We start from the raw sequence: 26,506 nt of genomic DNA on the forward strand, positions 1-26,506 counted from the left end.
AATGATAAATATACAGCTTTTCTAAAAATGAAGGAGTCTTAAAAATAAATAGTTCACTTGTAACTGCAAATACTACATGTAGTCTTTATAGCATTTAAAAGTTTTCACTTTTAACTCTCCTTTAAGTGTTGGGGTTTTTTAGTGTGATGGGAAATATTAAGTTGGTTTTTTTTTCAGAACTCCCTCATATCTAATAATCAAGTGGTTTATTATTGATATGTATATATTTTCCCCTACTTTTGCTACAAGTGAAATGTTCAAATTATTTTTCACAATAATGACATTGCTTTAAATGTTTTCTCCAGCCTATATACCTTTATTTAAAATCAAAATCACTGTTGTTTTGCTGATTTATTTTCATTTCTTGAAATGGCATGGGTGGGTATGTGCATGCAGAGTTAAAGGAAGATATGTATTTGACCTGAGTTACCTAAAAGTGACTGTACAGCAGAGATGTTGCAAAACAATCCCATAGGTAGGTAGATTTTATTGTCACTTTAGTTCAGCTGCTGCTGACCCTTATGGTAGTGTGATCTCTGTGCCATATGATAATAAACTGGAGATTTGTTCTCCATCTTTTACAAGTTCCTTCTGCCAACCTTTGCCAAGTCAAGGCTTGACACTCTGTTTACCTGCCACCATCTTCTTTACCCCCATCAAATGTACCTGCTTGTAATTGTATCTGCAGATCAGTTGGAGTCAGGAAAGTGAGTCGAGCTGGCTGCTCAGATTATAAACTTGTCTTCCTTACAACTTGAAGTAGCACCATTTCTTTGTCCCTATTTTCAACTTCCAATGTTTATTTGTGGTATTACTGTTACGTGGTTGTAAGCTGCAACCAGTATTCAGTGGGGGAGAAGAGCTAGATGGGCCATCTCCCAAGGACTAATGGCCCCTTGTGTTTTGTGGTAAACCTTTGTACTTAAAAAGAAGTCTGAAATGGTTTTAATTCAAGTGAGAGTAAATACATTAGCTTTCTGCTAAGTCTTTGTATTTTTAGACTAGAGCTTAAACCTGTTCCTGGTGCCCTTTGTTTTGTTAAGTAGGACAGAAAGGTGAACTGGTGAATGCTGGAGGAAAGGATTAGATTATCCCAAGGAACTGTTTGTCTTAAGCACCTTGGACATAGCTCTGCCTGGCAGAAGATCACAGTGCTGCCTGAACAAGTGAGGAAAAAGTAATGTTTTTCCAGAGCTGTGGCACTATAACTGTGATCTTACGAATTCACAAAGTAGTGGTCTAGTAGCTTGCAAAAGGAAATTTGTTTCTCAAGGTTGTTTGGAAGCTCTTTGCCTTTTGTGCTGCATCATATTTACATGCATGCATATGGATAAGTGTAGTCTGCTGAGAAAAGACATGGCTTTTTGGGTTTCTGAATGAAAATTTTTAATCCTGTTTGAAGGGGCCTTCTTAAGTGAAACAGTTGAGTGATTCAGGACATGCCCTTGGAGCTGTCTTTGGCAGTTTGAGTGGAATTAGCTGTACTGTGAAACTATTATGGACTTGTTCAGCTGATGAGTGGTGAGGTTGTGAGCTGGGGGACTGTGGTGACCAGGGCTGCAGACTGGCAATGGAGCACATGGTGTCATGCATGCAGGCAAAAAGTCACACCTACAAGCTTTAGTTTTTGGTACCCCTTAAATCAAAACACTGCTGATGAGAGCTGTGCTGAACCAAAAGAATATAGTGGGCATCAGGGCTTTGTGAGAAAGAGACAACCATACTTACGTAGATATACTGGGAAAAAAATCTCTAAGGTTAGGTAAGTCTGGAAAACTGCAAAGGAAGATAAATATTTGGAAATCATCATAAGAGAGTGCATTATAGTTAAAACTTTTCAGTACCTTGAATTAAATTGATTGATCACAATTCTTTGCTGAAATGTTGGATTTGTGATGTTTGGAATTAATAATAACTGATAACTTTTTTAATCCTTATGGCTTTTTTAATGAACAAGCTACTATCTGCTCATAGACAACCTCTGATATGTATTTGAAAAAAACCTAAACAGCAAACTGTAACATCAGGATCTGTGCTTCAGCATCAAGCAGTGGCAAAATATACAGAGATTTTTCTTCATCTTCTTACAGCCATCTCTCTCCACTACCTTCTGTTTAGGCCACTTCATAACCTAAATCCATTTTCAGAAACACCCTCTAAAAAAATATTTTCAGTTTTTTTGCTTCTCTGAAATTGTGTTGGATTTGTGTGGTCTAAGAAGTTATGCTTTCTATTGATTAATAACAGCTAAAACCCTTTTTTTCTAGTTAAATTTATAAACAATTTTTTAAACATTTGAATTTCCATGGAAATATGCTGCTTTCTGTGACCAAGTTTATTTGAAAAAATCAACATTTTCACAAGTGATATTGTACTCATTTCCACTAGCTACTAATTTTCTCTAAGCATGCATTTAATTGATAATGTTGTGTAAAATTTTTTAAATCTGCAATGCAATGCTGATTTTCCCTAGACAAGTCTTTTTGGTTAGCCATAGTATTGGAGCAAAATCATTGAAAAAAATGAGAATGATGATATTGAAAAAAACAAATGGTAAGCATTAATGTATACTTTTAAGTAGGGTTTTCCAAAATAGAATTTTTTTCTTTTTGCAATTAGTATGAGCAATTAAATTTATTCTGCCTTGGCCTTCAGAATACTTTTTTTCCTTTTGGTTGCACATGTTATATGTTGTGTTGTACTGGCTTACTTTCTTCTGGATAGATACTGGATTTCTCTACTGTGAATCTTGTAAGGACTTGTGTGATTTTGGTAATTAGGTTTTATGGTTTTGCTAAACCATTATTCTTTTGGTATTTGCCTCATCTCTCTTCTATGTCCAGTTCTGTTCTTGGAGGTTCTTCCACAAATGATTTTGAAAAAGTAACTTATTTGATCAGAGAAGAGTTTGCACTGGAACCTTTCTTTCTTTCTTTCTAAATTCTAAAATAATCATCAGAGAAGACCTTGGTTACTGCTTACTGGGTCATTGGGGCCTTTCATCTGTTTAGCTACTAGCTAAAAAACCTTAATTTTTCAGAGGCATGTTGTGGAGACATTTTTTGGATTTGATGAAGAGTCTCTTGATTCAGAAACTTCATCTGTAACTTCATACAACACAGATAAAACAGACAGGACACCTGCAACGCCAGAAGAAGATTTGGAAGATGTAAGTGGTAACTGATTCATTCTTCTTTCAACCTCTTGAAGTATAAATACAAACTTTCAGCTATTGTATCACATATACTGTGAAAGATTTGGCAGAGAATTCCTTTGGGTTTTTTTCAAATCTGGTAACATACACACTTTGCAATAATATGAATAATATTCTGTCTAAGAGATTTGGCAGATATTGGTGTCAGAAATATTTTTTTTCCTCAAACTCTTTCTTATTAGTCAAGAGAAAATGAACAGGCATATTGCTTTGCCAAAAGTCAATCCTTACTAGACAACAGTTTGCCTTTCAACCTTATAATTTATTTGACTGTTTTGATACAATCAGGATTTTCTTTCTTTGCTCACAATACTCAGAGAGTCCTTTACAATTCATGAAGGCTTAGATGATCGTGGGTAGTAAATACCCAGTGACAAGTTTTGTCCCAGCTCTGTGATATTCACTGCTGCTGGCCTACTTTGGAAGATTGCGTGTGTGAGCACAAAGCACGAATTAGATGCTCTTTTTCATCTTTCTTTCTTGTTCACTAACTTCTGCCTAATACTCCTCATAAGAAGCTTCCTTTTTTTCCTAGATTTAGTGCCAAATAATATTGTAATCTCTTTTCTTTAGAACTACAGTTCCTGGAGCAAAAATTAATTAAAGTGAAGGACATTTCTTGTCCTCAGCAGTATAGGAAGGACTTTATAAGTGTTAAAGTTAGTGGCTCAAAATTCAAGGAAAATAAAGACTTTGAAAATACTTTGTATTAAAAGAATAAATTTAAGAAAATATATTTGAAATAATTTTGAAATGTTGCTTCTGTGTCAGTGTGTTTTACCCTGGCATTGTAGAGAACAAGTGTAAGGAGGGAAGGGTGGACAGCTTGAGAAATAGAACAAATACCTTCTGAGACCCCTCTGGCTCTGGAGTTGCTGAAGACAATGTTGCACAAAACTGTTTCCTCTCATCTTTCCCCAGACAGTTTTCCCATTTCTGTACATTGCTGTCTTATGTGGCAACTTACTCTGTCCTTAAGTTGTGTGGTAGACACAGTTACTCATCATCCTTCCTTCCTTTCCTTTGCACTTGTTCTATGATTTCATACCTTTCTTAAACTTTGAGACTTAGTATGAGTTGTGTTGCTTGTTTTTCTTCTGTACAGACAAACCCATTATTAAATATATTTTTACTAACCCTCTTTTCACCCTTTTCCTTAAGAGCACACCTAAAGAAGAAGCTGAACTCAGGTTTTGCCAGCTAACAAGAGAGTATCAAGCTTTGCAAAGAGCATATGCATTGCTCCAAGAACAAGTTGGTGGAACCCTGGATGCAGAGAGAGAAGCAAGGGTAATTTTTTAACTGAAATTCTTTTAACTCTGAAATAACAGAAAAAGCTGAAACCATTTGTAATAGCAGGAGGTATCTTTGCAGGTCAGTGAAATGCAAAGCCCAGTGTTTTGTCATTATACTTTATTCTAGCACGTACAATATATTAAAGATTTTTATGCTATGAGAGTGATAACACATTTGAACCTGCAATTTGGATAATGACATGATGGATGTGAAATGAAGCACAGGGTAAGTTGTTACAAGGGCATAGGTACTTCCATCACATGATTATATTAAAAATCTCCCAAATCTGAATCAAAAATCTGACCCAAATCTTGGGCTGACTGGGAAGCAGTTTTGCATAACAGGAAGTAGGGGCTCCTGATGGACACCAAGTTGGACAGTTAAAAAAACCCTGCCTGTCTTCCCTCTACAACTTCCCCAAACCCCAAAAATGGAGAAACATATTAAATACTGTGATTATTATATGTTACTGCTTTGCTACATGCGGCCACTGCTGTATTGTGCCACTGCAGTGTGTTACTAAGAATGCAGAAGGAAAATTATTTTAATGTGTTTAAAAATTACTGGTGGGAAAGGACTCAACCAACCTATGCTTCTTTTTTATTTTTTCCTGTGAAATATAGTTCTTATAATAGTAGAATTACTGCTTTATGGCTTTATTTATTAGAGCTCTTAGCATCTTACAAAAGCCTAGTCAGCTTGGACACTCTTTTTAACTAAGACACTTAGCCAAGGAAAGCTATAAAGACTGAAGGTCACGTCTCAAGATAGAATTAGGATGGGGGGCATAACTCCATCTACTATTAAAAAAAGGATTTCAGGGGCAGTCATCTATTTGCCAATTATGAGAGGCCATTATGTATTTTCTTTGCCTTCATGGGGTTTTTTAATTTTATTTTGCAGGCATTTGCAGACTGTACTTTTTGAGTCTTGGAAATTGTTGCTTTTTCTTTTTAATTGCATTTTGGGTTTTTTTGGTACATCCCTGCAAATCCATCTCTTGAGTGAGTCAGACATTAGCTTTTTGCATAGTTTATTTTGGTGGGATGAAAATTTCCTATTACTTATAGATGAGGGTTAAGGTAAGCAAGGACCCAAAGATGCACCCGTGCAGGAAAAAAAATCCCTGTAGGAATATTTAAACTGCTTGGGTGAAAAAGTACCTGAAGTAGGGTGGACAAAAATACTTGTGGTAGATCAAGGAGCCTCAGTGGTTAGGGTCTCCAGAAACATGTGTTTTATATCCTTTTTTGTTTAGCACCTTGTCTGATCCAGTGCCTTTTAGTGCCTCACTGGACAGAGGGGGAAATACCCACTGAAGTGTAGTGGTGAGTGTAATGATGGTGTAAATGAGGAAAACTGACCAGCATGTGCTGTTTATGGGATATGTAATTTGTTTTGGGTCAATATATTTCATTTACCTAAAGGCCTTTTTCAGTGCTTAATGCAATTCTCTTTCTCCTTTATCCCTTTCCCCCCAATTGCCTTAAGTTACTAAAGCTTATGAATAGCTTCTTAGAGATATCCTGTTAAACTGGCAGCTTCAAATATCATGTAATATAAACAACTATTTTAACGAAAAACATTAAAAGCTGACGGGACAGCCCATAAAATAGTAGAAAATGTATTTACTTTTGATTTCTCCTTCCCCCCTCCCCCCTCTCTCCCTTCCCAGACTCGTGAACAGCTGCAAGCTGATCTTCTCAGGTGTCAGGCAAAAATTGAGGACCTGGAGAAAGCTCTAATGGAGAAGGGACAGGTAAAAGGCTCTCTTAATGTGCTCTCCCACATCATGTTCTCTGCGTGCAGTGGTGCCCTTGCCATCTTCATTGCTTACTGGTGTGTTGGTGTGAATGGTGCAGCTTAATTGCTACTGCAGCATTACATCACTCAAATAAAGTAAAGGATTTTGCAGTCTAAGAAAATGTCACTACAGTCTCATTTTCTAACACATAATACACGAAAGGATAGTACCAAAATAACCACATGTACATGCACATTCTGTCCCCGTTGCCATTTGGTGAAGGGCTTTCTCCTCTTTTCCATTTTGTTACTATTTGTTATGAACTCTAATAACATAAATATTCTATATTTCTACTGGAGAATATTTTTGGTGTGTACCAAAGAAAAATTTTTTAAAACCCCAACTTCCAGACATGCTAGAGATATGAACACTGAGCCTGTCAGGTTAATGGGAGCCACTTGAGGTGTTACTCTCCTGGGTTTAAGTCTCAGAGGGCCCAGTTGCTTTCAGATTCCCAAACCATCACACAAAGTAAAATCAGGCCTTGTGCTTCAGTATATATAATATATGTAAACACTCATCAAAGATGTGTCTACTGATGCATATTTAATATTGTCTAGGGCCCTCAGGAAGTCTGATTAAGACTTATGAGCATGCATTTGAAAGTTGTTCAGATGTGTGACTGCTAGAACACACAGTAGAAATTGGGGAGATGTTGTTTTATGCTTAATTGTTTGAAATAAGAATTTAAGTTTGCAGGTAGCTTATAGTAATAAGATAGAGCTAGCTACAGTTACACATTTCAAAGATGATCCTGTAGCAGTTGACACAAATTACATATAATACCAAATGAATGATAACACCATTTTTATGGTTTATTCTTTGTAATTAAAATTTTCTGTAGGATTCTGTATCAATGCAAAGGTTTGGGGACCATATTCAAATTAAACACAAAAATCATTTATGCTAGCTAACACAAATTGCAACTTGCTTAGTGAATTTCATGTAAATACAATATTACTAAAAACTGAGAATATGTTACCAATCTAAAAATGATGGCCCACTGAACTTCTGGAAGAATAAATGAAACCAAAGACCTCCCAAGCATCTACTGCTGCTGTTTTGGTTTGTTGATAAGAAAGATGTTGTGGACAAACTGCTGTGTAGTTGAAAACATTAACAAGATAGTTGACTGTACAGTGTATAATGTAAGTACTGTGTATGTAAAAAAGATAAATGAATTTGGATACCCATGTAAGGAATTCTGTGATTTTTTTCCAAGAGCATTATGTCAAAAAGGTATATCTGGAAATTAGAATTTAATCAATTATCACTTTGAGATTCAGAACCACATTTTCCACTTTGTATCTTAGTAATCCTGAGAGGGTGAACAGGGATGTGACAAGGAGCACTATGATGTTGTTTCTAGTGGGCTGGTTTGTACACTGAGCATTAGCTTTCCTCAGAGGGGATCACAATGTCTTCCTGGGAGCTCTAGCACCTGCTTGGTTCTCCTGAACTGTTAGTATTTACAGTCAACAAAATAAATGGTTGTATGATAAACTGAATTCTTTGTGCACTATGTGATTTTTTAAAAAAATTATTTTATTACTACTTTGTCATTTAGATGTCATGGTAGTGATGATAATTTAATAATAATTGTGGAATGTTCATTCTGGGAGCCAGCCCCTGAGTGTGTTTGTAAAGGAAATAAGGAATCAAAAGATCCAAGTGTATTATTCCAGGAAATTTCCTAAAGTCTATTTCAGAGCATGAGATTAGAAGCTTATTGTTAAAAAATTATGTGAAGCTTGGTTTAAAACAACTTATGTGGAATTTCAAAGTAGCTGTCAATGGCTTTTGATAATCTTTCTTCTGGCTGGACCTGTCAATATTCCCCCAGAAGTAACAAAAAACTAATAATCCATTTCTTCATGGTGCATTGAGGTGCATGCATAAGAAATTTTATACTAAGTGAAGAAATTCCTAAAACATCTAATGGCAAATATTTAAATAATAATAAATATATTTAAATAATATTACATATATTTAAATAATGTCAAATATTAAATCTAAAAGTATTGGAGTACGCAATATGCCAGATGGATGAATGCTCAACTGGCTCAATGGTCTGGTGTGTAAATGCAGTTCTGCTGGAGTTCACATTTTCTCAGAAAGTGTAGCTGGACTCCATCTTGGAAGATGCAGAAATTTATTATCAATAGAGCAGATTGATCTGCTTTTTCGCTTGTGTGGACTGGAGTAGTTGAAGCTGCAGTCTGACATAGCTGTTGAACCTTACCATGTGGGTATGTTTACCATGTCCATGCATTGGGATGTCCACCCTAAGTCAGCGCCTGCAACTCTTCATCCCTTGACCTTAGTAAAATGCTAGTTAAACACTAAACTAGGCACCAGATTTTATTTTCAACATTTCTTTTACTTGCCTCAAAAATTCTTGACAAGTGTAATGCCGTTCAGTACTCATTTTAGTACATTATTCCTATACCATCACAACCATGAAGAGCTTGTTTATTACATGAAATGCATTTTGGTGCATGAATGGAAAAAGGTAGAGAGAACATGAACTACAACATGAAATTGTAGTAGACAGTAAGTAGAAAAACTAAACTGTTTTAAAAATGCTAATTGGAATCAATATAATATAATATTTTAGATTGAAATTTCAAGGATGTTTGATTGGCTGAGATAACCAGATTTCATTTATTCCTTATGCAACATCAGTGTGCAAATATCTTCCTGAAAAAGAATTCATTGTCCTTAATACTTTAGTAAGGGCATTTAGATTTTAAATAAATCATTCCTTGAAGCTAGAAGATAATTTGATTTAGTGTTAGTGTGGCATATTAAGTGTTGGATATTGTTTTAATAAACCTTTTTGAGCAGCATGAGCAAGGTAATGTAAATAGATTTCTCTGCAGGAAAAACAAGAGCAAATTTGGCTGTTATAATCCATTAAATCGGAATGTCCAGCTATGGCTGGCCATGAGTTTTTGTACCTTGGCTCTTCAAAGGGATATTTGATCAGGCCTTTTGAAGCCATGGGAAAACCTAAAAGGAAAGACATGTTTTGGAACAAGTGATTAATTGGAAATACAGTTGCCAAATGGAGTGTACAATGTCTTGCATCACTTCTCTTCCTCCACAGCCTTGAATTTCTTGTCACAAACACTGTGTATTATCCAGATTCTCAGATTTTTGCAGAGAGTGATTAACTTTATATTGCTGAGGCTTCTTTTTGGTCATTTGGGGTAGTAAAAGCATTTTCATCCATTCCTTCCTTTGTATTTGTATTGCACTACTAAAAATGGGATGATTTTGCAATAAAGTTTCCAAACCTTTGCAATGGAAAGCAATAGTTTTGAGTTCAGCTGAGTAAATAAATGTTTTCAAAATTACATAAAGCATATAACTGTGGTAACCCACAATTGCTACATGTAAAGACTTTAAAGTACATGCTAGCTGAAACATACTAGGAAACAAAAGACTGCTACAGGAAAGAACTTTTATTTTCACTGTATAAAGTGCTGTACATCCTTGAAACATTTGTTATGGCTTTATTTTTCAGTGAGTGACGATTTTATACTTGAATGCAAAATGGTGTCTGAAATCTAATTATTGTAGGCATCCATTTATCTTCTTTAACAAAACATATGTATTTTCCTCACAGGATTCAAAATGGGTAGAAGAAAAGCAGCTGTTAATTAGAACAAATCAAGAGTTGCTAGAGAAGGTATGTGGGAATATTTACACCATTGCTGCCCTTTTTCACAGAAGAAATTGAATGCACTAAGTACTATAAAATCAGCATGAAATTGCTTTATTTCTCATCAGAAACAGAAATTTAAGTAAAAGCCTCTGATTAAAGTACCAACATGCTTTTACATTCTTCAGGAATCAAAGCTGCTTTTTATTGTGGAATTACATGGAGAGCCACCAGTGCATCCTAAGCTGGCTGAGGTTTCTAGTGTCCAATAAAATGCACAGATACACAAAGATTATTATTGTCTTGACCACTAGCAAAATTGCCTGCTCCCTTCAATGTTTTAATAGTTTTTCCACACATTAAGTAATACTGACTGATTTAAGGTTTATTATATTAACTGCCTGAGATACTTAGAGCCGAGCATCTGCATTTTTCTTTGTTGATAGTAGTGGGAAAGTTGACTAGTTAACTCAGGAAGACAAATAACTGATATTGTTAATTAGTAGCTTAATATTAATGTAATACAAATAAGATAACCAAATACAATATCATGATTAAAAGTAGCTACAGACAGGTTTAATTTACTTGGACACTTACATGGGCACTATAAATGTTAAAGTACATTATGCCAGATGGTACACTTCTATTTAGTTTTGTACAAAGCAAAAGATCACCCAGTTAAACTAGACAGTAGACCAAAGCTATTAGTTGGCATAATTAATAGCCAGTATTGAATTTCTATTTTGTCTTTGTTAGTACCCCAAGGCAAAATTCTGGCAAATTAAAAAGTAGTCATTAAAACCACACCATTATTGTCTTTCACATACTGTAAAAAATTGGATGTCTAATTAGGCAAAGACAATGAGAACAACCTACCCAAATGTTAATGTAATTCAGTTTCATTTGCTGGATTTTAAAAGAAAACTTCTACTGCTTGACTTATTTAGATACAATATTCATACCACTTTTATGTTACTTCCAGATTATTACTTTAAGAGAACATTGACCATTTTCCGCTGACAGCTCTCAGAAATACTTTCTGATAAAATATTTTCTTATTTCTATAACACAGCCTGATGTATAATGAAAAATGGAAATAATTAGCACTTTTGTCTAAACCCCTGGCTTGTAACTCTGTGCAGTATCTTTTCTAGTGTTACAGGGTGTTACCATGTTGTGTTTGTCTCACAGATTTACAGAATGGAACAAGAAGAGCATCAGCTGAAGAATGAGATGCAAGATGCAAAAGACCAGAATGAGCTGTTAGAATTCAGAGTGCTAGAGCTTGAAGTAAGAGATTCTCTCTGTTGCAAACTCTCAAATGGAGCAGAAATTATGTTTGAACCCAAGCTGAAATTCCTGTAAAGATTACTGATGTCTGGTGCATGTTTAAGGGAAGTCACTTAGGTATCTATTTTTTAAATGTTGTATCTTGGGATAATGAAATTGATGCCACTGCCTTAATGTGTTTTGGAGAAAATGCTCACTAATGTTTATAAAGATGTAATATAGCTAATATAAATTGCATATAGTTTGGTTTTCATCTAATAAAATATTTTGTTTTGCAATATTTTGCCTTTTTTATTTGTTTCATTTCCATAACTGCTCCTTTCCTGCATGTAAAATCACCTGGTATGAATTCTACAGCCTTGGCTGGCATTGATTAAATTAACACACCTTCTCACATCTTGCATGCAGTGATCTGACTAAAGATCTGACAAGTCCATCACATCAACGTAGAATTGCTTTAAATAACATCAATTTAATGTTGACAACATTCATATGAAGTAAATTTATCTTAAAAAGAACACATTTTGATAGCAGCTTCCAAAGAATTCCTCTTACCTTAAATCCACTTTCTCATGGTTTAAAGTGGTCATGGACTGGAAATAATTGGCTTCAGTCAATGAAAAATGAAAAAACAACCCAAACCTCTGGCAATGCCAAAGAAAAGTGGTAAAGCAGAAATATAGCTTCTGTATGTTAAACTAATATGTTGCCTATATCAAACAAATTCCATTCTTTGCATAAATGAAATAAGCAAAATTATTTGTTATTAGCACTGAACATGTAGCCTGTGATTCCAATGGAAAGCAATCCCTTCATCCCCTCACAAACTGGGCTCATGTCGGATTTAGTAACACTGAAGCATCTGTGTGTGATGCACAGTTGTCACATGGTTGTATTGCCTGATGACACATTGTTCAGTTTCAAAGATCACCAGCATTCTTAACACTGCTTAGAATAAACTCTGACAAACCTCTCATTGTCACTCCTCCATTTTTATCACCCAGCACGTTTCACCAAAAATCTCAGCATGATAACTTGTCTGGTAAAGATGAAAATGTCATGTCTCCCTGTTATGTGGACGTTCTTTTTGTCTGACATTTCTTAATCTTTTTCTCATCCTTTATCAACCATATGTTTTGATGTCGTAGCCCATTATATTCAAAATTATGAATTTAGGTTATTAGAATTTCAGTAGATGTTCAGATAAATAGATATGCTGTCTAATACATATCTTTATATTTTATTAAAGGACTGTAAAGAAAAATAGAGAAAAATGTAGCATTTGAATTGGCCATTGCACTAGAAATTGCTTCTTAAAGTGTGGGTGTTCTTAGAAGTAAAACTGTCGGAAAAAAGATTTCTTAAGCAACGAACAAATATTCTTCTATAGATCCTTCATGAATGTATTTTTCACATGGAAGCATCCCATCAAAAACAGCTCAGTATGTCATGTAAGGTTTTGTCATGTGCCAAAGCTTGGAAAAATTCTTTCAAAGAATAACAATGGAAGTATTTTTATGTGATTGCAAGAAAAGATTTTCTCCTTAGTAGACAAGCATGTAGACACCAGTGTGACTGACAATGCCATGCTTTAGAAAAACCATCCGTTCTACTGGTAATCAGGACAGTATTTTTTAGCACAGTTATGTCAGATGAGAATTAGATAAAGTATAAAACACAAACATTTATTTACCAATTAAAGCAAGCAAGTTTAGGTGAGTTGAATGCAATAGCAACTGATGAATTTTTAACAATATCTAAAATCATAACTGAATTTGGATAAGCATTAAAGTTTTGGCTTTGGTTTACAACAACTAAGACATTATGTAAGCCCATTTCAGAATTAGACTGTTGATGTAAATATTATTTTTAAAAAGTTTCAGGGGGGAAATTTCATAGACTACAGAGATTTTTTCTCTCTACACTGTAGTTTCAAATTAGGTTTAACCTAATTAATGAACAAGATTTGCCATGCTTTCTAACTTGTTTAAGAGAATGGAAGCAGCCTGCCTGCCATATCAATTAAAGCACCTCATTTGTGATTTAGGAAATGGAGTAATACATGGATGGTCATAGGAACTGATTTGTAGTAGGGGTCTCTGTGAGAAAATGAAACTCATGTTGCCAAAGCATCCCCTTGTAACATGGAGATAAAATCTGGTGTTTCTTGCTCATGTTCTCATGGCCAGAGAGAATTCATAGTAAGACCCAATGCCTTGGTTTCCCAGAGCCTTCAGTCCAGTCATTTTTCACATGCACATGCAAATTTAATTTAGCTAAAAATTGCTTGTTTGTTATGTTATATCTCTCTTCTGAAGAAATGATAGGTTGGTATTTTGAAAAAATGGATGGAAGTCATGTACATGGACCAGTTAATTTTAGATATACTAAATATCTTTAGATAGATGGGAATTTATAATTTTTTGTTTTGTCACAAAGAACATTGTAACTGTAGAATAGTGCTGCCCTTCAACATATTCTGACATTTTGGCTTTTGGAGTGAATATGAATGGGGACTTTAAATGCTCTAATAGGAAGACAGACTTTGGAATAAACAGGGACCAGACACACAGGTTTAATTTTAGTGAGAAAATATTCAACAATACTATTTCGTGATGGAGTTTAAATTTGTTTTCTGCAGATTTTTCTTTCTAAATTTTTTTATTGTTCCATGAAAAAAAACAGTAGTCAAATAAGGTTATAATCAACATACCAACCTGCAGAATATTTCAGGGCTCTAGTCAATTAGGGCCAGTGTTGCAAAGGTTCTGCATCTGGGAAGTGTCAGGTTGCTTTGCAGAAACTGTGTGCATGGAATCAGCAAGCAGCTAACACCATGTTTGTATTTAGCCAAAATTCTTCAAATATGGTAAAAGTAGATTTGGAATGAGAGTAGGAATCTGCCTTTTTGATGTAAAAGTATGTTTTGTAAAGGTGGGGAATAAATGTTAATGTATATTCACAAATGTTGTTTTTAAACAAATCTTTCCTCAGGAGAGAGAGAGAAGGTCACCAGCATTTAATCTTCATATAACCACCTTCCCTGAAAACAATGGAAGTGCACTTCAACTGTTCTGCCATCAGGAAGGAATAAAGGTATATGCAGAGAAACACTAGAAACAGAAGAATGGCTAGGAACCTTTCTTGAATGACCAGTCTAATATCCAAACTAATGGTTTGACACCAGGGAAGAAAAAGCAAAAAAAGAAAACAAATTAGAAAAGATATTTTTAACTGGGGAAACTGTTTCATAGGAATATGATCTGGACATGTCAGGAGATCCTCAGTGAAACTGAAGGCTGGTCAATCAAGATAATTTACACTTAGTCTAGGGAAGAATGTGGATGTTGAAGTGATTCCTTGTCAGGCTTGCTACAGTACATGGTTCATGATACTAAATGTCTTCATGTGACTTCAGAAATATGACATTCAGTCCTTATTTTACACCCAATTTAGTGAAGGCTTTTATTTTTTCAATGACTATGCTTAAGTTATTTGCCAAGGCCAGGGCCTTGAAGCCTGAGGTGTCTGACCCAGAACTCATTCAAATAGGTGGGACTCTTTTAAAACAAGAACAAGATAAACAACAGGATCTCTCTTGATTACCTTCTGATATAAGGAAGCAAGAATTACTCTTTTTACTCTTGTTCCCCCATGAACAGGCCATTTGTGCAACTTGATTTGCAAGCTGGTTCACTTAAGATTGAATTCAGACTCATGTGGTCAGTAATGCTACACAACAGGGCTGGGCAACTGTTCTACAAGTAACTAAAGCATCATCTCAGTGCCACTCACTGGTGATTTATGGTTGAATTTTTAGGTGTGTTTACAAGTCCTCTTCTAGTACTTGTTGCTATTCAGTGCTTTAATGAGCACAGCATGATCTCGAGAGGAAATAAACAGAAATTGTCCCTGCAGATTTTTAGGAAGTTGGGTAAAGAAAGAAAAGAGTTAAAATCTGCTTCTGACCTACAGATTTGGTTGGATTCTCATCTCCCAAAGCACACCAAGAGTCATCAGTTAGCATATCCCCTACAAATACAGCCAGACCCACTTTTAGCTTACCTGTTGTTCTGTAGCAGGTAGAGTGTACCAGAATCCATAATTCCCTTTTTTCCATTGCCATCTATGATATGCTTTAACTTTATGTGTGTGTATTAAGCATTTTGGACTAACATGGAGTGTTCTATTCCCATGCTCTCAAGGCTCCCTGCCTTCAAATGGCAAGGCTGCATACAAATGGCAGTGGAAATGATCCCTGGTCCATGTTAACTTTGATGTGTTAACTTGCAGAGCAAGCTTGGGATAGTTCAGGAGAATGTGATTACCTCTGTTTAACCAGTTCTGTGATCCTTTTCAACAGCTTTTTAAACTTTAAATAGAGTTCTGGGGCCTAGGAATGGATCCTGGCACAGTGTGAAATACAGACATCACGTGAATTTTATCAGGGAAAGGTTCTTCACCCAGGGGGTGGCTGGGCACTGGAACAGCCTCCCAGGGAAGGGGTCACAGCTCCAGCCTGACAGAGCTGAAGAAGTGTTTGGACAATGCTCTCAGACACATGGTGTGACTGTTGGGGAAGATGATCTGTAGGGCCAGGAGCTGGACTCAATGATCCTGATGCATCCCTTCCATCTCAGCATATTCTATGATGATGTGATTCCATGAATTTATGCCTCTCTTTTTTGAATCAGAGGAGTGGTTTTCTTTATTTCAGCAGCAGAGCTTTAATAAGGATGGGCTGTTCAGCTCATTATCTGAGAGTTGAGTGGCAGAGAAATGTGGCTTTCTAATCAGAAAGATGATTATGAGCTGATAAGCCATTTGGAGGAGGATGTTCAGCCCACTGTGCACATTTCCTTCTGCCACTGTAAGGCTGATTTGAAACTCCATGGTTTTGTTTAAAAAGCAAACCACCAAGCAAACTTTCTTAGCAATTCTTTGTTCGTACTCTCTGTCCTTGAAACTTCTGCAGCTTGATGTGGTTGATGGTCCACTCCAAACAAACAAACAAACAAACAAAAAAAAAGTCTTTTAAGCCCTTTCTCTTTACACCTTTTAAACCTGTTTATCAGTTTTGATCTTTCTTCTTCACACATTAGCAGGATGAGAAGTGTGAATGATACAGGAACATTCTGTCCTCATGCACAGACATCCAGGTTGCTTGTTATAATTGAAAGTGACTTTTAGTTTTGTCTTAAAGTACCAGTAATTACTTTTGTAACTGTGATGCAAAATTATGTTTCACTTTACATTTGAAGTCTTTTCACACACAGAAAGAATAAAGGGTACATAAAATGTAGCATATAAAAATTGTTTCTGACCTACTTCATAAAAAATAAGTGTCAAACATCTTTTTCAGGACGTGAATATATCTGAACTTATGAAGAAGCTAGATATTCTTGGAGATAATGGGGTAACAATTTTTTACTTTTCAATGTACCTCCAGTTTCATGGTTAATTTAAAGCATTCTTTTTCCACAACAAATACTAACATCCAAGACAGTGCACTGGGTGATTTTTATATGCCTGGGTTTGTATGAAGAATATGAATGGTTAGGGATGGCTTTTACAACATGAAATTTTTTAGTTAAACTGAGGGTAGTGAAAAGAGTATTTTTTCAAGGTAGGATTTGGTCTTGACCAAATGATACAAAAAACAGGCACTGTAACAGGCAAAGTTAAAAGATGAAAAAGAGAAGTCAAAGCCAGACCAAGCTGTGAATTATCCCTCTTGAGTAGTTATAGTAGCACTTTCTACTGTGAAAGCTCTCACTGCCAGGAGTGGATTTTCTAGAAAGGCAAGGATAACTGTCTCCCCTTTTTCCTCTTTATTGCTAAATACAGTATAAAATCTTAGCCAAACATTTGGGGCAAAAACATCCAGGGAGCTGAGTCCAGTTTATAGCTAGATTTAACAGATTGAAGTCTTTTTAATACTAGTTTTAAGTTCTAGATTTGCATATTAGGTTGCAAGTCCTGTGGAGGTTTCTGTGGCACTTACTCTTTGCATTGTTTTCTTTAATCGGAAGTCTGAAGTGCATGAAGGTGAGATTCACTTGCTGCAAGGCTTAGTCCAGTGAACTGGCAAAAAAGGGAAAAAATTGCAAAATCCCTGACTGAAACCACTTAATTTTCATTGACTGATCTGTTTCATTAAATGATCTGTTGGAAAAGTGTTGTGGCGCTGGTACGCTGAAATAGAGTGGAACTAAGCACCCTTGGTTTAATTTTTAGTACTTTCAGTTATGGGTCATGTTTTGGTCATGTTTATAGTCCTAAATGTTATAACTGATTTACTTTTTGAAGTATGGTTAAAACTTACTGCTCATGTTAAAGGATTAATTTTTAATCCAATTTAAAATGCATCTTTTTGTATTCTCTAGAATTTGAGAAATGAAGAGCAGGTTGCAATAATCCAAGCTGGGACTGTGCTTTCCCTCTGTGAAAAGGTAGAATTCAGTAAATATTTTTCTCTGCTTAAAACTGGCCATGACTTTTAAGATACTTCATAACTTTGCCAGGGAATCATGGCTTTTCTGTCCAGGTCATCTGGACTGGAGCATGTGTTCATCCTTACGTGAATGTTGGGATTATGATGTCTTGAGGTAAAGCCAAACTTTAGAAAGAAACCCAGTTAAAAAATAAAAACCTGTTTTGGGGATACTCCCTTAGCATAAAGTACAAAAATCCACTTAACAGAAGAGACTCCATTCCCAGAAGTGCTGTGTCCTCATTGCTCTGGCAGCAGTTGGAAGGTGCCCTCTGTAAGGTGCCCATGGTCCCTTTTGGGCTCATCTCTGTGGATGACTGAAAAAGCTCAGAGCAGTCAGTGGTCCTTTCCTCTGTAAATTAGTGGACATAGAGAAAAAGTAGTTTGCACAATACAGTAATTTCTGAATGCCTAGTTCTTTACTTCCAGACAATATAATCTGTATGGGAAAGGGATGACATTTAGAACTAAGAAAGACTTGCATATCTCTCTGAAGAAGCTCTGTGCATCCTTTTCATATGTTTCCATTAAATCTTTCCTGATGTATTGTTAAAATTCAGAATCAGATATTTTACATTAAAATTTGAGCAATTTTAATACTTGCCTTAACTGATATAATTTTGATAATCTACTTATCTAAATACCTTAAAGTAAATAATCTGCATTAGGTAATTTAATAATCATTAATTTAAATTTGTAGTTGCTATAAGCAAAATAAAAATGGGGAAAAGGGCTAAAATCTCTATGGTTTTTCACTGTGCTCTGGCATTAAAAGAGGAGGAATTTTAGCACTTCACATCCAAAAAATAAAAGGAGAAAATCTCCACTATAAAAGGCTTAGATATAGATTCCCAAAAATACTGTTTGTGTCTCCTGTACCCCATGGTTTATGAAAGGGTAACAGGCACAGAACGTTCAGAATCAACATTTAGTTATGCATATCATTTGCATACCTTAAAAAAAATTAGACCTCTAATTTTTGCAAATAGCCCTTCACTTGATTGAGGGTAGCTGTGAGAGATGCTCAGGATTTCCCACTTCCATTGATTTCAAAGGTTCAGAATGCTCGAATATCCGTGGTGAGGCTTTCCTTAGGAATATCTTCATCTTGTCACCTTTGAAATGAAGAAAACAAAGATGGTGAAAGTAGAATCTCAGGGGAATATGGTGTTCCTGTTAATTTTTTTCTGTGGAAAGCTAACCTTCTAAGCAGATAAAACAAATTTCCATTTTTATTCATCAGTCTCTTAAATAGTGGAAGGTTCAAAATGATGAAGTAATGAATTCACATTTCCTAAGTTGTAAACTTACTTTTTTGAAATTTTCTATGCAAATCTTGGGAAAAAAAGCTAGTATGTCATTAATTCCTTTGAGTCTGAGGCCTAATCAATTCACCAAAACATTAAATTGAAGGAGTTGATGTGCAAAGGTTAGCAAAAGACTTAAAGAAGATATGAGTAGTCCAGTGTTAGTAAGCAAGGCAGTAAAGGAAACCAATAATTATCAGGGGCAAATCTTCTCTCTGTAAGCTAGTCATGGGTCCTTATTGAAGACCAGTAGGGAAATTAAATAATTCAGAATTGACCATTCCCATCTATTCCAATAAACTTAAATGGAAATATTAACATGATCCTGGTGACTGTTAGTAATTAAGCAAGAACCTTGTATCCATGCATTTAGCTATTATGATGTGTAATTTTTACCTTTGGAATGCAATTGCTGTTCTTTATTCTGATTGTTTTGAATGGTAAGGGATTCATAGTAGCAACTACAAGAATTTCCATCTGTCTGTCTGTTTTGTTTTTCCCTCTACATTACCAATATTTTGCAAGTGAGCCTTTTCCACACAAAGAGTGCAGCAAACTGGGCAGATTTAACTGTTGAGTCTTCCACCTTGTCTTTTGTTTAAATTGCCCTCTGGAAAAATGATGGACTGGAGGCCTGAAGTGGGATGATGGTTTCACAAATCAGGCCAACAAGCATTTGAGTAAGAAACAATCAGTGAATGATTTTGCATTCTTGACCCAAATCTATGTTGTTTCTTGAACTTTACAGGGGAAAACCCCATTTAATTTTCTGTAGGAAAGCAACCTCCACTTGTGAGTCTTTAGTGTGTCTCTGCAGTCCTCCATTCTGCCTGTGCTCTCACCACCTGTTTATTCATGTGTGTATCCAGAGTGAATAGACAGCATGGGTGGAGTATATGCCTGGAAGTGCTGGCAACAAATTTGCAAAATATTTGGTAGAACCTTTTTCAAAATCTCTGTTCATTTTCTATTTTTTTTCTTCACACTGCTGTAGTGGTTGAAACAGATAGAGGGAACAGAAGCTGCACTGACACAGAAGATGTTAGACCTGGAGAATGAGAAGGTAAGAAACGATAGCTAAAAATTCATTTAGCTAAAACTCATGTGAGGGATTGTGCATATATTTCATCCCAGGCAAGTTTGCTGCCTTTCTCTGCTTGACAGAGATGGCTTCATTGTAAAATAGGCAAGCAGTTTCTAGAACAATCTATTGCTTGTATTCTTTAGGGGGGAGACAGAATTTTCAAATCTATATAGAACAATAATAGCAAAAATATATATGCATTAGGGCACAAAAACATAACTGGAGAGCACGTCAACCAGTGTGAAATTGTCTCTGTGCTTTCTTTGTATATTAATTTGTGAGGCAGCAGCATCATCTTTTTAATGTTGGGGTCATGCTAGTAGAATTGGCAAGGGTATTTCTTTGCTCTCTGGTACTCAGCTTCTGGACAAGCTGTCAAGACCTCTTACTCCAGATGACCTTTCATGCCTAAAGACAGAATGTTTTCTCAAAAAGCAGTTCTGTCTTGAAGAACAAACTGACCTTATTTTTCCATATGTTGAACAGTTTTAGGAGGAGTGTTTGGTTTTATTGGTTTACCATGCATGCTGTGCTTCACATCTTCAAATGGCAATCCAAACACTGATTAGTCCTCACCACACCTTTTACAGGTAGATAAATAAGCAGCATTGCATTCCTCCTAAAGAATGGGACAATGAGACAGGGAGGTTAAGTGATTTGCCCAGGGCCACTGAAGAAGTGTGTGATTGAGCCACAAACAAAAATATAAGTGCTGAGACTGTTCTCTGTTGAGTGTAACCTGTCATATCAGCACAGATAAGATACTTTCCACATTTATTATTTCTTTATTTTTAAGTCTTGTTATGGAAAAATACAAAGGCTTGGGGAATGGAAAGTGGCCACAAATACAAGATTTTTTTATAAAGAAAAATTGAAAAAATAGGGGGTTTATAACTTGATATATTATCTTCCCCCTTATTATCTGTGATGTTTTCAAGTCTTACCATGGATAGCCCTTGCTTCTATTTGTTTAGCACAGCAATCTGAGAATCTGCATCCCTAATGATTGACTCAATGAGTTGAGAAATTATATTCTAGCATGATACTTTTAGAAGGACTGAGCACTGGTGTAGCTGTCCTTGAAACCCATGTTAAGGGTAGGGGTCCTATTCTTGTTTCCTTCCCTCTTGCTTTCTGTGGGCAGCCTTTACTATCCCTTTTGAGAGGTAACATGATCAGGGCAGCTGCATTGCTATTCTGGGCTCTGGTGGTAGCTCTGACCCATTTTATAGTCTCAGACAAGTGAACTTACCTCTGTGGTGTCAGACACTTGTAAGAAAGTCAGGAGCAGGCCTGTCCTTTGCTGTGCACTCCCAGTGCATGGGGGTGTTTCATCCTGTACAACAGCCCTGCAGTTGCTGTAATTCATCCATGTCAGAAAATGAGCCACCTGGGTGGCCATGGTGGCATTCAGTGGCATAAATGTGGTGTCTAATACCATATCACATTCTCCAGAGTTCTGAACTCTGAGTTCTGGGGATTTCCAATAAGGGCTGAAAAATATGTCCTACAGAACCTGCTGTAGGCCCTTTCCTTCAGGACTAGTAGCATGTTTAGAATATATTGGAGCAGAAGATTCTAAAATGGCTATCATGGCAATATATGCCCATCTGTTCCCAACCAAATTCCAGCCCCAGAAACAAGGTCGGACTCAAACTTTGGGTTTGCCTTGAATGTTAATCATTAGGTAATTAAAAAAATTCCAAGTTTACAAAATTAATGAATAGTGAATATTACACTTCTTATACAGAGAACAAACAGCACCTTGTTCCTCTGAATCCTCTAATACTGGTCTTATATGTTGCTACTGTTACCACTGGCAACTGACAGAAAAGTTGTCAAAAGTCCACATATATGTCTGATAGCAAAATTTGGCCAAATAAGTGACTTTGAGGTAATCCCATATCCAATAAAACTAACCAGAGCACAATATTTTAATTTTTTAATACTGTTAATAAAAGCTGCAATTAGTGATCTTAAGAACCCAATGTATTTAATTTGGCATTTATTCTACATGTGGAGGAAATGCAAAAGTTTGTTGATTAGGAAAAAGAATGATAGAAAATATTAAATTCAGTCAAAGGGCTTTTCTGCTTTTTGTTCTACTACTAATTCTTTTGACTGTGAAAACCTGCTTTGAAAGAAAAGTTAATAAAATTAAGTAACTTTTTGATGTTCTACTTACTATCATCAAACGTGGTCAAGGGGAAGGTGTCCCTGCCCATGGCAGGGGGACTGGATCAAGATGATCTTTGAGAACCTTTCCAACCCAAACCATTCTATCATTCTATGATTCAGAACATTCTAAGGGCAAGCATTTGAATGTCCACAACTTGCCTGAAATATCATGTTGTGGATACTGAGTTCCACTGAAACCCCCCATCTGTGAGGTTTATATATAATAGCTGTGAAAGTTAAGGAGTTTGATTTTTAAGAACAAAAGTAAACAATCCCTGTAAATCTCAGGTATATTGAAAACTTCTTCAGCTCTTCAGCTACTCACTCAACCTCTCTGGGCATCACTTCACCTGTTTCAATTTGGCCTCCTGCCTGTACAAGCTGAGGACTGAGTTATTACTTCAGCTTCAGTAAGACATCACAGGATGGTGCTGCAGAATCCAGCTGTGGATAACCCTGCATGCTCGGGTTTCCTCCCTAGAAGAACACATGAGACAGCAGGAGTTAGGGCTTGCCCCCTGATTTCCTTAAGGGTAATATTTCCACGGGATATTTTCTCTTTTCCCTCCCTTGGCCCTGTGTGAGGTTCAGCTTTTGGACCACATGCATGTACATCCCCACTCACCTCTTGCTGTGCTTCTGTCAGGTCCAGGCAGGTTTGTGCACTGGTGTAGAGGTCAATGCTTTCTAGGTACAGCTTGTTAATATGACAGACAGACTTGAAGTGCTAATATTGTAAATTTGATATTCCAAATATTCTTAGGATGAACGGGGTCGTTTGCTATGGGTTTTCTTTTGTTTTCAAGTAGAAAGCTTGCAGAAAAATGATGGCATTTATGATTCTTCATGAATTAGGATAAAGAACAAACACTCCCTTGTTTTTATTATTGCTCAGGACCTGTTCAGTAAACAGAAGGGTTATTTAGAGGAAGAACTCGACTACAGGAAGCAAGCTCTGGACCAGGCATACATGGTAGGAAAAGAACAGTCATTAAATTTTTTTGTTTGAACATATCTGATAAAATATGCAGGGCTTGTTTTGGTTTTGTTTTTTTTTAATTATAAATAGGACTCTTTTTTACTTTATATATTTTTTTTCCTTTTCCTGCCAGACTAGAAATAAACTCTTTCTTAAACAAAAGTTTAGGAAATGGATTATAGTACTTACAAGTGTAACATTTTTGCGTTGCATTTTTTATTCTATGATATGCAAACATCTTGTTGGTACATCTGGAAGCTGGTTTATGTATGAAAAGAAACCATGACTGCTAAAATACACCAGAAATTACTTTAGAACTTTTCCAATATTTCTTTTCCTGAAGCATTTGTAAGTATTACTGCTGCTAACCTCTCCTAAATCAGGAATGCCTGTTCTTCCTCTGCGATTCCTTCCTGTGCGATCCTATCCAACCTTACCCTTCCTCCTTTTCAAAAGGGAAGCTGCAAACCTTGGCTTTTCTCAGGCTAAACAACAATCAGGAATTATGCAGGAATTGGTAATACTACACACACAACTTTGCTAATAATGAGACTTTAGGAAATAAAAATATAATGGCCTGAAGCACTATTTATACACTGTAAATGTTTCTTGTGTGGAAAATGTTTTCAGAGAAGAAGCAAGGTCTAGTGCTCAGAGCAGATAACAGAGATAAAAGCAAGCAGGCACTATTTCTAGCACTGTGACCTTGGGCAAGCCATTTAACCTCTCTGTGCAGCTGTTTGTGCATCACTAATATGGATGGAATTACCTACCTCACAAAGGTGTTGTGAGGGCCAAAGGGATATGGTCAGACGCTCTTGATCCAAACGTTGTTAGTCTGGATGCTGTTTTTTGATAGGATCATGCAAACCCCAGTAATCAAGGAAACACTGCCATGATTCCTTCCTTTCCTCTTGGGAGTACAGTTCTCCACGTGAATCTGAAGTTCTCCTGTGTTGTGTGCTTTGCAAAGTACTGCAGTTTTGGTCAGTGTATGAGAATCATGTTAGGAATCTGGCAGACAGCAAGAGATGGATGAGGGATTAGTGTATACAAGTGTTCCTTCCTTCATTGCTTATGGTAACTTGGAGCTAAGCCAGTGACATAGACTGTGAGCTGTGGGTATCAGGTCACCAGGGCCACAGAGAGGGAGAGCGAGATTTCTGTTCACAGTTTTTCCTGTGGTCTTTTTATTTTATAGGACAATTCAGCTGCAGTTGAAGGAAATCTGTTAGTTTAAGTTAAATTTGTAATGTTCAGCATCAGGATTTGGAGTTTTATCAGGTACCGAATGCGGACCTATCTTCTGAATCTTTCTTAAATGGAAAATCAATGATTTGCTAGAGCAGGACCCATCTCCCCGGCGTCCGTCGCTGCCAGGAGGCTGCGTGCACTCTGTGTGGAATGCTGCTCACCGCTCACGCTTGCTGCTTTCTGTCTGTCTGTCTGTCTGTGTCCATCCTGCCCTCCTGCCTTAGCCTCGCTTGCTAGCCTTCTCCTCTAGCTCTCGGTGGGTCGTTTGCTCGCTGGATTCAAACGCCAGCCTGTCTGTGTGTGCTTTGGGTTGCACTAGAAAATCCAGGAGCTGGAAGCCACGCTGTATAATGCCCTGCAGCAGGATCCGGGCCGGCGGGCCAGCGAGTCGCTGACGGAGGCGCAGCGGGAGGATCTGCGGGCGGCGGTGGAGAAGGTGCGGCGGCAGATCCTGAGGCAGAGCCGGGAGTTTGACAGCCAGATCTTGCACGAGAGGATGGAGCTGCTGCAGCAGGCCCAGCAGGTAATCCCTCCCGGTTCTCTCTCCTCCCCCTCGGTGTCGGTGTTACCTCTGTGGCTGCCGCCACCGCCCGTACGACAGCATCGCTTCACCCTCACCTCGTGGAGTTGTGTTCAGTCTGGTCTCTGTACGGCTCCTCGGAGCCCGTGGTGTCGGGGCCTGGTTGTGCTGGGCATGGGGCACGCACAGAACGAGGCACTGTCTCACCACACGGGGCTCTTGCACAACCTTTGGTGTGTGAGCAACCACGCTGCCTTCCACAGCACTCCAGCGGGAGCTTGCTGCAAGTTTGAGGCCTGAAGCAGAGAAAGTCAGAATTGAAGGTTGTTAGAGTAAAACACCATGAAAGGAGTTAAGGTAGAAACAGTAGTTACAGGAATCCAAGTTTTTTATTTCTCCCCCCTTTTTATTTATTTTAGCTATTTATGACCTCTTTTAAATAAAATAAAAAAGGAAGTTTCAGGAAGTCTTTTAAGAGGCTATTAGCAAACTTTCACTCCTTTAAACTCATTCAGAAAAGCCTTGTCTGTCCAAACTGCTTCCTTAAGCACAATTATTGACAGCTTGAATTTAGCAAGGTCCTGTCCTATAGAAGTAGGGTAATTATTTAGTATTGGTAGCATTTGCTAGTGTTTTTGTGAAAGTGAGAGCTTTCAAGTGAAAGAAGTGTCTCAGGGTGTTAATTAATTACTACAGCAGAAATAATAGTTTCCAAGGATTTTGGTGCTCCTTTATAGTAGACTCTGGAAGTTGTAGGCAGATGTCCTAGATCTTGAGGACTGCTTGGCTACTTTCTGTGCAAGTCTGAAATCACATATTGTAAATGCCAAAATGTGCTATGCAGATGTGTCCAGAACAATGTTGCTATTTCGGGTGCTGGGGCAAGAACTGCTTTTAGTTTAGTCCAAGCCTCTCTCTGTTCAGGTTGGCTTCTAGATGAGCATAGGTGAAACTGATGTAACTGATGTAACAGAAGTTTTCTCTCTCTACTCCTTGACTCTGCTGTGTTGGTTTGGAATGCGTAACACTGAAAGCAAGAGATGAACTTCTTTAATGGGTTGTCACCTAGTTTTAGTCATCAGCAATGGTGCACAGAAAGCTAGAGAAGGTAGGTACCAGCTGCAACTCAAAGTGTCAGAAAGAGAGAAAGTAAATATATTAAATTGGGTAAATAAGGACAGAGCCAGAAGATATTAGTTTAATGTTCTTAGAGTAGTTAAAAATTAGTGAGAATGGAGTTTTTTGTTAGTCTCTTAGGCAGTCCAATTTCCTAGCCAGGCTGTTGGTGTTTTATTCAAAACAATAACACTTCTTTTCAGTTGGGTAAATATTGTTTGTCAATGATATTTAACAGGTATGAATGACAATGAGTGTGAGTAATGCCTCTACACCTAAATAATTGACAATTTCAGATCTTAAC

At 37.0% G+C, this 26,506-nt stretch overlaps 1 protein-coding gene across 2 annotated transcripts in view; it reads left to right on the forward strand.

Moving 5' to 3' along the window:
• JAKMIP1 (janus kinase and microtubule interacting protein 1) overlaps positions 1 to 26,506 on the forward strand; it is a gene marked incomplete at its 5' end in the record, with an annotated part of 73,456 nt that overhangs the window by 29,904 nt on the left and 17,046 nt on the right. Inside the window, 11 exons of one of the 2 annotated variants that reach the window (XM_084204352.1) lie at positions 3,041 to 3,169; positions 4,376 to 4,504; positions 6,186 to 6,269; positions 9,946 to 10,008; positions 11,173 to 11,271; positions 14,266 to 14,367; positions 16,634 to 16,687; positions 17,658 to 17,723; positions 20,066 to 20,134; positions 23,229 to 23,306; positions 24,886 to 25,089. In XM_084204352.1, coding sequence (XP_084060478.1) covers positions 3,041 to 3,169; positions 4,376 to 4,504; positions 6,186 to 6,269; positions 9,946 to 10,008; positions 11,173 to 11,271; positions 14,266 to 14,367; positions 16,634 to 16,687; positions 17,658 to 17,723; positions 20,066 to 20,134; positions 23,229 to 23,306; positions 24,886 to 25,089 — 1,077 coding nt within the window. Of the gene's footprint in view, positions 1 to 3,040; positions 3,170 to 4,375; positions 4,505 to 6,185; positions 6,270 to 9,945; positions 10,009 to 11,172; positions 11,406 to 14,265; positions 14,368 to 16,633; positions 16,688 to 17,657; positions 17,724 to 20,065; positions 20,135 to 23,228; positions 23,307 to 24,885; positions 25,090 to 26,506 lie in introns of those variants that run through there. The other variant, XM_084204353.1, reaches the window with a different exon arrangement.

The sequence above is a fragment of the Fringilla coelebs genome (assembly GCF_963513975.1).
Source record: "Fringilla coelebs genome assembly, chromosome: 4".
NCBI lineage: Eukaryota > Metazoa > Chordata > Aves > Passeriformes > Fringillidae > Fringilla > Fringilla coelebs.